The sequence below is a fragment of the Dipodomys spectabilis genome, unplaced genomic scaffold, assembly GCF_019054845.1.
Source record: "Dipodomys spectabilis isolate Male_0828 unplaced genomic scaffold, ASM1905484v1 ptg000657l, whole genome shotgun sequence".
In the NCBI taxonomy this organism is placed as follows: Eukaryota; Metazoa; Chordata; class Mammalia; order Rodentia; family Heteromyidae; genus Dipodomys; species Dipodomys spectabilis.
Genome location: NW_024871334.1, coordinates 388,559 through 403,902, shown reverse-complemented (window position 1 = coordinate 403,902; position 15,344 = coordinate 388,559). Strand labels below are relative to the sequence as shown.

Sequence of the window (15,344 nt, the reverse complement as noted above, 5' to 3'; positions counted from 1 at the left end):
CACTTCTGGCTTTTTTCTTTTTGCTTATGTGGTGCTGAGGAATCGAACCCAGGGCCTCATGGATGCAAGGCAAGCGCTGTATCACTGAGCCACCTTCCCAGCCCAGACATATACTAGTTATTGCAAATAAGGGAAACCATGGGACCTATGTTTCTTTGGGTCTGGCGTACTTCACTTAATATAATATTTTCCAGCCTTTCCATTTCCTAACAAATGGGGCAATGTCATTCTTTCTGATGGAGGCATAGAATTCCATTGTGTATATATACCACATTTTCTTGATCCATTCATCTACTGAGGGGCATCTGGGTTGATTCCATATCTTAGCTATGGTAAGTAATGCTGCAATAAACACAGTCATGCTGGTAGCTTTAGTATGGTCTTGTTTGTGATCATTTGGGTAAATGCCCAAAAGTGGGATTTCTGGGTCATAGGGGAGCTCTATGTGGTGTCCTTTGAGGAATCTCCATACTACTTTCCAAAGTGGTTGAACAAGTTTACACTCCCACCAACAATGCAGTAAGGTTCCCTTCTGGTCACATTCCCTCCAGCATCTGTTGTTATTAGAGTTCTTGAGTATAGCCATTCTAACTGGGGTGAGGTGGTATCTCAATGTTGTTTTGATTTGCATTTCTTTTATGGCTAGGGAGGTTGAACATTTCTTCATGTGTCTACTGGCCATCCTTCCTTCCTCTTCAGGGAAGTTTCTCTTTAAGTCTTGAGCCCACTTATTTATTGAGCAGTTGTGTCTTTGAAGATTTGTTGTTGGGGGATTTAGTTTTTTGAGTTCCAGGTGTATTTTAGATATGAGACCCTTGTCTGTTTTATGGCTAGTGAAGATCTTCTCCCAATCCATGGGCTTTCTATTGATCTTGCTAGCTATGTCCTTTGCCATACAGAAGCTTTGTAATTTCATGCAATCCCAGTTGTGCAACCTTTCTTTGATTTGTTGTGTTTCTGGATCTCTATTAAGAAAATTTCGACCTGTGTCAAGGAGTCCTAGGGTTTCGCCTATTCCATCCTGTAATGTTTTCAGAGTGTCTGCTTTGACGCCAAGGTCTTTGATCCATTTGGAGTTGATTCTGGTGCAGGGTGATATATAAGGATCTAGCTTTAGTTTTCTACAAGTAGTTAGCCAATTTTGCCAGCACCATTTACTGAAGAGGCTGTCTTTCTTCCATTCTATTTTTTTTTTTTTTTAGCTCCCTTATGGAAGATTAGATGGCTATAGGTCTGTAGGTTCATTTCTGGGTTTTCAATTCTACTCCATTGGTCCTGAGGTCTGTTCTTGTGCCAGTACCAAGCTGTTTTGATTACTATGGCTTTGTAGTAGAGTTTGAAATTTGGTATTGATACTCCTCCAGCACTGTTCTTTCTGTTGAAGGACGCGTATGCTATTTGGGGTCTTTTATTGTTCCATATAACTTTTTGGATTGCCTCTTCTATTTCCTTGAAGAATGAGGTTGGAATATTGATAGGTATGGCATTGAATTTGTAGATAGCCTTGGGAAGTATTGTCATTTTCACGATGTTGTTCTTTCCAATCCAGGAGCATGGGAGTTTTTGCCACTTTATAAGTTCTATTTTGATTTCCTTTTTCACATTTTTAAAGCTTTCATCATAGAGGTCCTTCACTTCTTTGGTTAAGTTAATTCCTAGGTATTTTATTTTTTGTGGGGCTATTAGGAATGGAGTTGCTTTCCTAATTTCAGCCACACTTTTCTCATTGTTGGCATACAGAAAAGCCATTGATTTTTGAGGGTTAATTTTATACCCTGCTACTTTGCCAAAGTTTTGAATCAGCTTGAGTAATTTGGGAGTGGAGTCTGTGGGATTCTTTAAATACAAGATCATGTCATCTGCAAAGAGGGAGAGTTTTACTTCTTTCCCTATTTGGATCCCCTTTATGTTTGCATCTTGTCTTATTGCTGTAGGTAGGCATTCTAATACTAGATTGAAGAGAAGTGGAGAGAGTGGACAGCCTTGTCTCGTTGCTGAGTTAAGAGGAAATGGCTTTAGTTTTTCACCATTAAGTATAATGCTGGCTGTAAATTTGTCATATACAGCCTTTATGGTATTGAGGAATGTTCCATGACTTCCTAATTTTTCCAGAATCTTCATCATAATGGGGTGTTGGATCTTGTCAAATGCTTTTTCTGCATCTATTGAGATGCAGAACCATGTGGTTCTTATCTTGCTCCTGTGGATGTGGTGAATTATATCAATTGATTTGCGTATATTGAACCAGCTTTGCATCCCTGAAATGAATCCTGTTTGATCGTGGTGTATGATTTTTTGAATGAATTGTTGAAGTCAATTGACCAGAATTTTGTTGAGAAGTTTTGCATCAATGTTCATCAAAGAAATGGGTCTATAGTTCTCTTTCTTTGATGAGTCCCTGCCTGGTTTTGGGATGAGGATTATGATGGCTTCATAGAGTGAGTTCAGTAGTGAACTTTCTCTTTCAATTTCATTGAAGTGTTGGAGGAGTATTGGTGTGAGCTGTTTTGAATGCCTTGTAGAATTCTGCTGTAAAACCCTCTGGTCCTGGGCTTTTCTTAGATGGACAGGCCTTTTATTGCTGTTTCTATTTCAATGCTTGACATGGGCCTGTTAAGATGGTTTAACTCATCTTGGTTTACTTTTGGCATGTCAATATTTGCTAGGAAAAGGTCCATTTCTGCCAAGTTCTCAAACTTATTAGCATAAAGTTTTGTGAAGTATTCCCTTATAATGTTCTGAATCTTGGTTGTTTCTGTGGTGATGTTTCCATTCTCATCTATGAGTTTATTTATTTGGGTGTGTTCTCTTCTTTTTCTGATAAGATTTTCTAAGTGTCTGTCAATTTTGTTAATTTTTTTCAAAGAACCAACTCTTTGTTTTGTTGATTCTTTCTATGGTTTTTTTGGATTCTAATTCATTGAATTCAGATTTAATTGTAATTATTTCTTTTTTTTCTCATTAACAAAGTAGTCAATCCCTTTATTTTTAAAATTTTTTATGTACACATAGGAACGATCTCTATAATGTACATTCAATATAGAAAGCTTTATATAGTTGATAATGTATAGAACATTTCACAATTACACTAATCTCTTACATTAACATCTTGACATCCATTTTTACTTAAAAATTTTTTTTTTCCATCTACTGGATTGGGGTTTATCTTGCTGCTCTTCTTCAAGGAGGCTCAGATGTCTCGTTAAATTGTTGGTTTCAGATTTCTTCAATTTGTTGATGTAGGAACTCAGAGCTATAAACTTGCCCTGAGTACTGCCTTTGCTGTGTTCCAGAGGAGCTGGTAGTTTGTGTGTTCATTTTTGTTGAATATCATGAACATTTGAATTTCCTTTCTAATCTCTTCCATTACCCACTGGTGATTAAATAGTGTGTTGTTCAGCCTCCATGTGGTACAGGACTTTCTTTGGTAGCTTTTGGTGTTGAGTTCTAATTTTATTCCCTTGTGGTCTGAGAGAATGCAAAGTGTAACTTCAATGTTTCTGAATTTGGATAAGTTTTCTTTGTGGCCTAAAATGTGGTCTATTTTGGAAAATGTTCCACGTGCTGCTCAGAAGAGTGTGTATTCTGATGTTTCTGGGTGAAATAATTGGTAGATGTCTGTTAAATATAGTTGATCTATGCAGTTGTTTAGGTCTGCGGTTTCTCTGTTGAGTTTTTGCCGAGTTGATCTACCTAGTGGGGAAAGTGGTGTGTTAAAGTCCCCAACGATTAATATCTTTGGATCTATGTGGGATTCGAGGGAAAGTAGTGTTTCTTGGATAAATTTGGGTGCTCTGTTGTGTGGAGAATAGATATTTAGAATTGTAGTATCCTCCTGAAGGAGAGATCCCTTAATTAGTAGGTAGCTACTTTCTTTATCTCTTCTCACTAATTTTAATTTGAAGTCTATTTTATTTGATGCTGGAATGCAACTCCTGCCTGTTTATGGGTGCTGTTTGCTTGGTAGATTTTGTTCCAGCCTTTCACATAGAAAATATGTTTGTTTTTATGGGCAAGATGTGGCTCCTGAAGGCAGCAGATAGAAGCATCTTGGTTTTTAATCCAACTAGACAGTCTATGTCGCTTAATTGGAGAGTTAAGTCCATTAATGTTGAGAGATAGGACTGAGAGGTATTTGGGAGTTCCTGCCATGTTATCCACCTTCTTGGGGGCTGCGAAAACTGGGTTCTTCCTATGGTTCTTGGATTCTCAGTTTTGGGGCAGTTTCTTGCCCTTATTGTGGTCTTGTTGGTTTTCTATGTGTAAGACATCTTTAAGAATCTTTTGTAGGGCTGGTTTGGTGTTTCAATTTTTCTTTGGTATGGAAGGTTTTTATTTGACCTTCGGTTATGAAGGAGAGTTCAGCTGGGTACAGTATTCTTGGAGGATAGTTGTTTGTCTTTATGGCATGACATACATCATTCCAGGCTATTCTTGCTTTGATTGTCTCTGCTGAGAAATCTGAGGTGATTCTAATTCATTTCCCTTTATAGCTGATTGATCTTTTCTCCTTGACAGCTTTAAGGATCCTTTCCTTGGTCTGAATTGATCCTGTGAGGATTATAATGTGAGGGTGGGATGTACTGTTCTGGTCTGGCCTATTTTGAGTTCTAAAAGCTTCTTGTATCTGAATAGGCCTATCTTTTTGCAAGTTTGGGAAATTATCTGCTAAGACCTTGTTAATCGGATTTCCTAGACCATTAACTTCTGTGTCTAGGAGCTCCTCTGCACCCATTGTCCTCAGAGTAGGTCTTCTGATGGTGTCTTCCAAGTGTTGAATAGATCTGTCATAGTTCTTGGATTTGTCTTGGATGGTTGTATGTTTTTTCTCTATAATATCTAAGCTGTTTTAATCCCCGAGATTCGATCTTCTGCATGGTCTAATCTACTATCAAGATTTTCTACTTTGTTTTTTATTTCTTTTCCTTCTAGTTGGTGAGCTTTGATTGCTTCAAATTCTTTGTTGGAGCTTTGTTTTATATCTTGTATGAGCTTCTTTACTTCCTTAATTTGGTGTTCAGTGTTTATTCTCAAATCACTTAGTTGATTGGTTATGGTCCTTTGGACTCCCATTCTTTCTGTTGGGTTCCATTCAGCATTCCCTTTGTTGTCTCCCTGACTTCTTTCAGCTCTCTGTTTATGGACTCCATGAATGCCTTTAGTGAGCTTTGTGTATTCTCATCCTGCTCTCTCAATTCCTATATTACTCTTTGAATAGCCTCCTCACATTCACTCAATTTCTGTAGTTCTCTTTGAGTGTTCTCGGCCTGCTCAAGCCATTCCTGACTTTCTCTTTGTTCTCAGCCAGCTCCCTCAATTCCTGTCTATGTCTTTGACTGATCTCAGTCTGCTCAAGCCATTCCTTTATTTCTCTTTGAGTGTTCTCAAGGTGCTCATGAAATTCCTGTATCAATCTTTGAGTAGCTTTCTTATGCTCATGATATTTCTGTATTGACCTTTGTTTGCCTCCTCTCTCTCCCTATCATGCTCATACAGATTCCTTCGCAGGTTTTCAATCTTTTTATTTACCATGTTTACCAGTAGTGATTGTAGAGGTTTCTGGGAACTCTCCTCTGGATTATTCATTACCTGTTCTCTCCCCTGATTATCATGAGTGGGAATTGAGATACCAGGACTTGCCATTTTTCTAGTGTTTTTCTGGCTTTCCCTGCCCATTTGGGATTAAAGTTAAACCAGTTTTGTGATAGAACACTATATTAAGGCAAGCATCATCCAAAGTCTGCAGTTGTACAGTCAAAAGTCTGCAGATACAATCTAGTTCAACAGATATAGCTATTCAACATCAAACAACTATGTATTAATGGACTATGAACTGCAAAGAAGAATTTGGCAAACCAAAATTATTAGGTGTAGGGAGAGATGTGGGTAAAAATAGGAATAAGGGATATGGAAAGGCAATGGGAGAGTTAACTTAACTAAGTCCTAATCTCAAAACAAGAAATAGGTTGGATAGAATGATAGTAGAGAGAGAAAAAAGAAGATGAAAGAGAAAGAGAGAAAAAAAGAGACAAGAAAAAATAGAAAAACAAAAATTAAAAATTAAAAAGTGGATAGGATAAGAGAAGGGTAGGGCTAGAAAAGAGATGTGAAAAACTTAAAAATAAAAATGCTAAAAATATTATATAGGTATAAAGAGGTAGTACTGCTATTAAGGAATTTAAATCTAAGAAGTTTTGAATTGAGTAATAAATTTCTGGATTAAGTGTGCACACAATGGGGGATAAGGTCTAATAATCGACTATCGGAATATCTGAGGATTAGCAGAACAGCAATTAAGTCATGCAAAGAAGAAGGAAAGAGAAGAAAAGGTGAAAAGAATGAGAAGGAAAGAAAAAAAGGATCAAAAGGTCAGTAGAGCTAAACAAAAAAATTTGAAAAAAGAAAAAAGAGATAAAGAAAAGAAAAGAAAAAGCACACCACATATACCCCTAAAATAAAAATTATAAGAGGAAGAAAAAAAAGTTAATAGGAAACAATTTTTTTAAGTTAAAAATTAAAAAAAGTTTTAGAAAAAAATTTTTGTATAAAAGTACAAAAAAAGAGTTCTTTGATTTTTTCGGGGCAGGGGGTGGGAGATTGGGAAGGTCCTGTATCTCCTTTGTGTCCATAACCAGTCTCTAATTGGAGTCTCTGGTCTGCTTGTGGTGTTTGATTTTCCTGTGGCTTGGCTGGTTTCTTAAGTCAGTTTGTTTCAGCAGGCAGAAAAATGGTCTCTTTTACCCAGGATTTTGTGATCCTCTTCCCAGGCTAGTTCAATGGGAGGGAGATCTGCTTTGAGTATCACAAAAGAGGGAGATGGCTGTTTCCTCTAGTTTGGAGATGCTGTGATGAGGGTAGGTTCTGGGTAGAGTTGAGGCCTTTCAGCAAACAGTGGCTTTTCCCTGAGGGGCTAGATTCTGAGACACTTACAGAGCCCAGCCTGGAGCCATTCTCAGGGTTTATGTTTACTGAATTTCAATTGATTGTCAAAGCTGCTGTAGGGAGGGGCAGCCTCCACCCAGGGAAAAGTCACCCAGCCCCCACAGCCAGCCCCAGGAGTGGCTTTCTTCACTGGGTAAACAGAGCCTGGCAGGCCAGGTTAGGTTTCTGTGACCTGCTTAATGACTCTTTTGTTTTCTTCCAAGGCCTTAGTTGGAGCTAGCTGCTCAGCCAGGCCTTTGTCAGTATCAAAGATGGAGATCTCCAGTAGTGGGGAGGCATGGCATTCCCTCCGCTGCTCCCTGAGAAGGAGTGAGGATGTCAGGCTTCTACTCAAGCTGGAGTCTTGGTTCCTGGGTCATCTCGGTCTGAAAACTGAAGGATGAAGATGTCTGCTCCTTGTCAGTTCTTGCTGTTGTTGAGTAGAATCTGCTGGCCCATTGCATCTGGTGCCTTTGTCCCGGATTCCCTGTTTTGCAGGTGAAAGATTAAAAATTAGAGTTACATTTTACAATTGCTAACTGCTGGTTTTGCTTCTGTAAACTTGGCTTGCGCTAGCACTGACCCTTCCCCTCCTTGGAAATAAATAAAAAGTTTCAGAGCCTAGATGTGGGCCCTGGGACAAGCTCTGTAGTCGTAAATAAAGAACTAACAAGTAAATTCCCCAGGTGGCCAAATGGGACCCAAGATAAGGAACAAAGAGTATGCTCCTCTGCATTCCTGTGTAAAAATTCTCGGTTTAGAGGGCTCAAGATAAGGACCACCTGGTGAGCCCAACAAATTATGCCAAATGTTAATTAATCACAAGTCTGTAACTCCGTAAACTCCCTAACCCTTATCTCCCAGAGTGACTATCTCCGTTTGATCATCCGCGCCAATTGTTTTATTACAAAGAGTGTTATAAACTTCCCCCGTGTAGTAAACTGAGCCAATCCTGGGAAACCTGGGGTCATATGCTAATCCTGTGGCTTTTGTCTTTAAAAGTGCCTGTAACCTCTGCTCCGGGCTTCCTGTCTGCCCTGGACAGAGAGCCTGTTTGCGCAAATGCCAAATAAACTCCTCTTGCTTATTGCAGCTGCTGGCTTGGAGTCTTGGTTCTTGGGGTGCCCTCCTGTTGAAGAAAGCATCCCAGGGGGTCTGGGGTCTTTCACAGGTATGGCGGCTACGGCCGCCATCGCCGCCTCCAGTGCTGCAGTGGCGGCTGCTGGCAAGTGCTCAGATCTGTCTCCTTGCCTGGATTTTCCCTCTGTGGCCTAACTCTCTGTACTGTGATGGCACACTTGGTATGATTCTCTGGTTTAGGACTGTTCACTGGAACTCTAAAACTGCTTTCTATGTGAGAGCTTGTTTAGTCTCCAGCTTCTCCTCTGCCATCTTCCTGGAACTTCTCTCAGGGCACTTTATTTTCTGAGGATCTTGTGAATGGCTGTTTTCCTGATTATTTTCTCACTAGGGTACTGGTAGAAGAGATGGAGCTGATTCTTAATGCTGATTTTCTGTGTTGCTGAAAATTACTTCTCATATCCAAAGGCTTTGGTTGGGATCTTGTGGTCTTCCAATAGTGCAATATATTCAGCATGGAAGGTATTTTAAGAGCCTCATTACTTTGTTGTCCCTTGCTTGGCATGTAGGCAGATGAGAGAATACTGTTGCTGTGAATAGCACCTTGAAAAGACTGAGTAAAATGAAATTGAGGCAGTCAGAGGGTTGTTCTTTGTCTTTATACTCAGAAGGCATATAAAGGATTCATGTGGTATATCTGTTTTTAATGTATGGAGGAAGCATTATACTGTCTCCATAGTGAGTAGTCTGATCTGTGTGATTTCTACTGTTCCTGAGGAACCACTGTTCTATCTCCATAGTGAGTGGTCTAATCTGTGTGATCTCTACTGTACATGAGGAAGCCCTGTACTGTCTCCATAGTCAGTGGTCGGATCTGCCCTCTTCTTGGACTACAAGTGATGGAGTCAGAGGTCCAGCTCCTAAGAGACTCTTCAGTGTCTTTATGCTGAGAGCTGTTAAGAGAGCAATGTTTACTAAACAAATTAGTGCCTGCTGCAATCAATTTCTCTCCATTTCAGGACTTGTCAACATAATGATGAAAATATTCTGCAGAAGAGCATAATTCCCTTTTCTACCTTTCTCAGCTCTAAATCACAACCTCCACCACAGGCTGTTTGCAGCTAGTGCTGCTGTCTGGTGAGCAGGAACAGCTTCTCCCTCAGAGTTTCTGACACCTTCTGGATGTGGTTTCCTCACCGTGTCTTGCACAGTAGTACACAGCCGTGTCCTCAGCCTTCAGGCTGCTGATCTGCAGATGAGCTGTGTTGACAGAGGTCTCCAGGGAGAAGACAAATCGTCCTTTGAAGCCCTCAGCGTAGGTTGGATTTCCAGTGTTAGTGTTGATCCACCCCATCCACTGCAGGCCACCTCTTGGCTCCTGCCTCACCCAATTAATAGCATAGCTAGTGAAGGTGTATCCAGAAGCCTTGCAGGAGACCTTCACGGTTTCTCCTGGCTTCTTCAGCTCAGGCCCAGACTGCACCAGCTGCACCTGGGAGTAGGTACCTGTGGAGGAAACACTGGAGTTAGGGCCGGGAGCTCCTCGGAGTCCTCGGCAGCCCTGGTCTGGGGTCCTCACCTGGGGCCACTGCCAGCAGGAGAAGGAGCCTCCACATCCACTCCATGCTGTGGGGATGTGGACCGAGTGGCTCTGGAGACTGCAGGGTGAGGCCTGTGTGTATGTGTCAGAGGAGCCTGGCCTTTCTACTCTGTGGGCCTGGGAGATTTGCATATGGCCTTGCTCTTAAGCACCTGCTGGGCTAATCTACCCCATGGACATCCTGACTCCTTAGACCCAGGCACAGATCCCACCCCAGCGGAAGTGCAAATGGCCTCTCTGGTGGGTGGAAGATCGCGGTGTTCTCATGAGTTCCCTCTGTCCTGCCTGATGTCAGATCTATGAACTGGGATTGTGGGACCCAGTGAGCCCAGAACCACCACCACCCAGGACCCACAGCCCCCCTGGCCCACGGATGGCTTTCCACAAGTCATGAGTGGAGGAGGTGAGAGCAGGAGGGGTACATGATGATATCATCTCCTTCTTGAGAAGATCCACCATTTCCAGATGGCCAGGAGTGTCCACTGTAGGTTCAAATGAATCTGTGCTGTCAATGTGAGGACAGCGTCCTGAGAAGCATGCTGAGCTTCCTTCAGTTTAACCAGCAGCATTTTAATCCATAGTGTGTGGTACCTCCCCTTCCTCCTTCTTGTGTCACTTGTGTTTGACCCAAGGGCCTCCATGTTGGGACTGATGGCACATGCAGGGAGCAGAGGCTGGTCACAGGTGCTGGGAGACAGTGAGGGAGAAAGCTGTGTCTCCTTTTCAGAGACCAGAACTCCAAACCTGAGCTTCTCCTGAGCTCCTGGTAAAGACCCTGTGTCCTCAGAATGAAGTTGACCCAAAAAAGGGGAAAAGTAAGTTGTGGGAATACATCCTGTTTTCCTGGACTAATTGAACAGAGGAGCTACTTTTTACCAGGCAGTATGTCTGCCTTGAGCTGTGCTTGGGACTCTGGTTATTAATGTTTACTAGTGAGTAGTGATCACATAACAAGGTTTGTCACAATATCTTCATATATTCCTGCAGTTTGCCTTCATCACAGTCACCTTATCTACCCGTCTTCTCTTTTCCCCCATTAATGGTTCCATGATTCTATTTTAATTCATGGATATAATGCACTTGTTGTCCATTTCTTTCTCTATGGGCAGTGCTGGGTTGTCCCCGGGGCCTGAGTTGCTGTCCTTGACCTTTGGTGCTCACGTCTGGTGCTCTATCCCTTGAGCAGCAGCTTCCTCTCTGGTTTTGGGTGAGTCGTGTGAGCTGGGATTCTCGTCAATTGTTTCCCAAGCTGGATTGGAACTGCACTGCTCAGAACGCAGGCTCCCCACAGCTGGGGTCACAGGTGAGATCCACTGGTCCTGGCTCCTATCTGAGCCAGTGTTAACAGGACACAAGTTTCACTGGCACAGGACAGCCCAGGTCATCTGAGCATGCACAGCAGGCCCTGCCCAGCTCAGCGTGTCCCCGACGCCCCCTGCTGGTGGCCAGCGTTCCTGCAGGTGTCTGAAGCCCACATCCTCCCCAGGTGGACCGCAGAGCTCTGTGGTGTGGAGGGTGGGGCTCTGCTGTCTGTCTCAGATGCACGTGTGGCTGTGGAGGTGACTTTGATGTCACCGTGTCTCCTGTCCAGTGCAGCCCCTCCTCATGAGTCAGTGAAGCCGACGCCAGAGGCACCGCTGGTCCTGATGCAGCTGGAGGCCAGCAGTGAGCAATGGGACCTCAAGGGTTCACAGGCCGATCCTGACTCTGACCACACCTGGACAGCACACAGGGGCAAGGAGAAACACGTCTGTCGGCACCTGCAGCCACAATCCCTCCAAGTCCCACAAGTGCACCTGTGCAGCTCCACTGGCACAGAGTGCTCAGCGGTATGATCTCCTGACCGCGGTCACAGGCCAGTGTGACCTTGAGGTCAGAGGTCAGCACAGACAGTCCCTCTTCCACAAGGACTGCTGGGACCCGCGTCTCCTCAAAGCACACAGGCACAATTCTGGGCTGGGGCAGTGTTCCACCCACAAGACACCCATGGGGCATTCCTTACATCACAATGCCCCAGCCTGAAGACATCATCTTTCCAAATATATTCTTGTTTTTTTTTAAATTTTTTTTTATTTTGGGGGGGTCCGGTCCTGGGGTCTGAACTCTGGGCCTGGGCACTGTCCCTCAGCTCTTCAGCTCAAGGCGAGTGCTCTACCACTTGAGCCACAGCCCCATTTCCGGCCTTTTTTTGTCTGCTTATGTGGTGCTGAGGAATCGAACCCAGGGCCTCATGTATGCAATGCAAAGCACTCTACCACTGAGCCACCTTCCCAGCCCTCCAAATATATTCTTAAGAAAAATTATTTCAATGCAGGAGATTCTCTTTTGTAACATAAAATAGAATAAACCGTTTATCCTTTGACTCCAGTTAGACCAGGCTTTTTATTTTCAGGAAATATTGTGGTTTACACCCTTGGGAGGGTCACTTCACAGATAAAGGTTTGTTTGGTTCGCTGGGCAGGAGGGAGAGGAAAGGCGTTCACCTTGAAGGTCTTCTCTGCTTCACAGCTGAGGGAAGTCAAATATTTGGAATCTCTCTGCAGGTCTCTGCAGGTGCTGTGGGCTGCCCGGCACTGCCAGGCCATTTGGAGCTTCTCCTCTGGGAAATGTAACTCAGTTCTCTCAGGCATGTTGATAGGCCCTTACCATGTATTGGAGAGCCCTCTTCAATTCATGACTCTGAGTTCTCATCATTTCTCATCTTTAGGAAATGGAAGGAAGACGTTAGGCTACTTTGACTGGAGACATATGAAAACATGTATTTAATACAAGCAGAAATTGCACCACTTGTCCAGTATAGAACTGACACAGGAGATGCAAAGTTCTCCAGAATACATTCTAAGAATGATGGCATTTTAACTATTGGACATCATTCTTATTTTTCCTAAGAAGGAATTCCACCTGGTCCCACACAACCCAGTCACTGTGGAGACTTGGGAGTTCACGTGACAGGAAATCATGGAGGTTCTCAAGTGCAGCAAGTTTCCATGACCATCATTTTCACCCTTTTTCCTAACCCAGCAGAACACAGGACCATGACAAGACTGTGAGATGGTGGTGCGTGGCTGTTGCTCCATTCATGACCTGAGTAAGTCACAGGACTGTATGTGGTCTTGGTACACCCATGTAACACCATTTACTGAAATTCAGTTATGACCCCAGATAAGGTCACCAGGACTGTAGGAGGACACGGTACATCCATAGGTCCATGTACTCTACTCCATGTATGACCCTACAGCAGGTCCAAGTTCTGGGGAAGTCTGTGCATGGGTAGGCCTGGGAACCTGCGTAATTCTCTGATCTAGCTTCTGCATTTTGTCATGAACACCACCTGGTCTGTACATTCTGCTAAATAAAAATGGCACCGATTTTGTGGGTATTTCACAGGAATTATACTTAGACTTAATGTGTGATCAATGTTCCATTTTGTAGCAGAATAGGTTCTCTATAAGCAGAAATATTACAATGAGGATGAACCTGAAGTTAAACAAATATGGTTTGTGAATTATTTTGGTACTGCAATTGCACAGAGGTTATTCTCTTTATGTGACTGTATAAGGAAGAAAAGTGGTCCTGTGTGACGTGAATGTATAAGGGAAGAAAAGAGGTCCATTGTGAAGTGAATGTGTAAGAGGAAGGTAAGACGTCCCATGTGAAGTGAATGTGTAAGGGAAGAGAAGACATCCCGTGTGAAGTGAACATGAAAGAAGAGGGGAAGAGGTCCTGGGTGAATATTCCCTGTGGAGTAGGTGTTTGATGAGCCCATAGTCCCTTGTCTGGCTTACACGTTCACAGGACACAAATGAGAGGAAACAGACTTTCAGGTTCTAGACATATTCCCAGCTGATAGTTCAGGGAATATAAAAACTCCCCTCATATTCTGTTGGGAGCTGACAGTAAAGCTGTAAGGTCATCTTGACCCCTGTGCTCACTTGAAGGCACGTACAAGGAACTGGCTTACTTAAAAAACACCAGGTGCCCAGGTTTGCTTTGCTATGTCTGCAGAGTTTGTTTTACTTTCTACCAGTTGACCTTGTCTTGTTTTACTGCACTCTGTTTTTACTGAAATTTTCCTTGTTTTTCTGGACTACTGTAACCTTATGTTACCTCTTGACTTCTAATAGTATATATTTGGAAAAGTTAAAAATAAACGGAGCTGCAGTCTTGAGCTGCAGACCTTTCGACCCCATCCTTTGTCTTATGTCCTTATTTTTCCGTCCTCGCCCCATAATTCAGGACACCCTTTCATTGCCGGCAGGCTCCGGCAATATTCCAGTGATAAGAGGGGTAGATAAATCTCTGCATTAGTGTACATAACTGTGCATTGCAGATTTGCATATGAAAATGTGCATAGGGAAACTACATAAAAGCAAATTAGATTTGTATATGTATATAAATGTGTGAAGTTATACATAGGGTACACATTAGAGCAACATATACACACATATATAACACACATGGAATAAATGTATTCTACATATATACACATGTGTGCATATCTCACAGAGTTGTATACCTATGTATATCTAGAACAAAAAAAAGGATCATCTTGATGCAGAAAAAGCTCTTGACAAACTCCAGCATCCTTTTATGCTGAAAGCTCTATAGTAGGGGATCAGTTGACTGGAAAATGTGTTCACATGACTATTAGCTGGGAGTTTTTCCCTGGCTTTATTCACTGGGAACCCCTTGCTGTCTGTGTTTTCTGAGAATGGGACGGGTAGAGCCTTTCCCACACTCAGCATGGGCTCAGGTCTGCAGCCCTTGGCTCAGAATCATCTCTGTGTTCTAAGCAGCGCTCAGGGAATCAGCCTTCTCCTCACAGCCCGAGGCAGCTGCCTTGCCTCAGGTTTCTGACACACTCAGGATGTGGGTATGCACACTGTGCCTCGCACAGTAGTACATGGCCGAGTCTTCTGCTGTCAGCCTGCTCAGCTCCAGGGATGCTGTGCTGGAGGAGGTAGGTGTCTGTAGTCAGGGAGACCTTGCCCTGGACCTTCTGAGTGTATTTGGTCTCACCATCACTAGGATCGATCCTTCATCCACTCAAGCCACTGTCCTGCCTTCTGCCTCACCCAGTGCATATAATAGCTGGTGAAGGTTTATCCAGAGGCCCTGCAGGCCAGCCTGACCGAGTCTCCAGGCCTCCTCACTTCAGCCCCAGGCTGCTCCAGCTGGACCTGGGAGTGGACACCTGCAGAGGAGAGGGAGGCTGAGAATCCCATCCAACCTCGTCATCTACAGCATGTGTAGAAAGGGATGGATGCAGAGGAGCTGGTGGGGGTCACTGGGACTCTGCAGGTAAACACAGCTCAGCGGTGCCCATGACTGGGCTCAGTGGGTCACAGAGCAGCCCGGACCTGACCGATGGCCCCTCACATGTCACCAGCAAGAGGAAAGGGGACAACGGGATCAAAGCCGGGCTGGATGCTGGGCTATGTGAATAGAACGGTGGGCCTTGAAATCCATCAGTGACATGGAGGCCCTGGCTCTGCACAACATCCCGTGCACTCCCACCTGAGGATAAAGACTGAACTAGCCAGGGAGTCCACTTTGTCTCTCCCGAGTCTGAGAGGAAAGGACTGAGCAGGGATCTTGACCTTCCTCAGATTTGACCCCAGTGATTTCAGCAGTGTCCACCGACTGTGCATGGTGCTGTGTCTGGTCCTCTCAAGGATGCATCATCAACCACAACAGAACCACCACAATGGAAGACAGAACAAGCTGTGTGCTGAGGGGCTGG

General features: G+C 43.6%; 1 gene segment (V, D, J or C); it reads right to left on the bottom strand.

Annotated features, from left to right (window-relative positions):
• Window positions 1-1,006: 1,006 nt before the first annotated feature.
• LOC122101359 lies at window positions 1,007-9,670 on the bottom strand (the record flags this gene model as incomplete). The annotated part of the segment is given in 3 exon segments: window positions 1,007-1,011; window positions 9,199-9,507; window positions 9,581-9,670. Coding segments are annotated over 3 exon segments (360 nt in total), but the record flags the coding sequence as incomplete, so codon positions are not given.
• Between the last annotated feature and the right edge of the window lie 5,674 nt (window positions 9,671-15,344).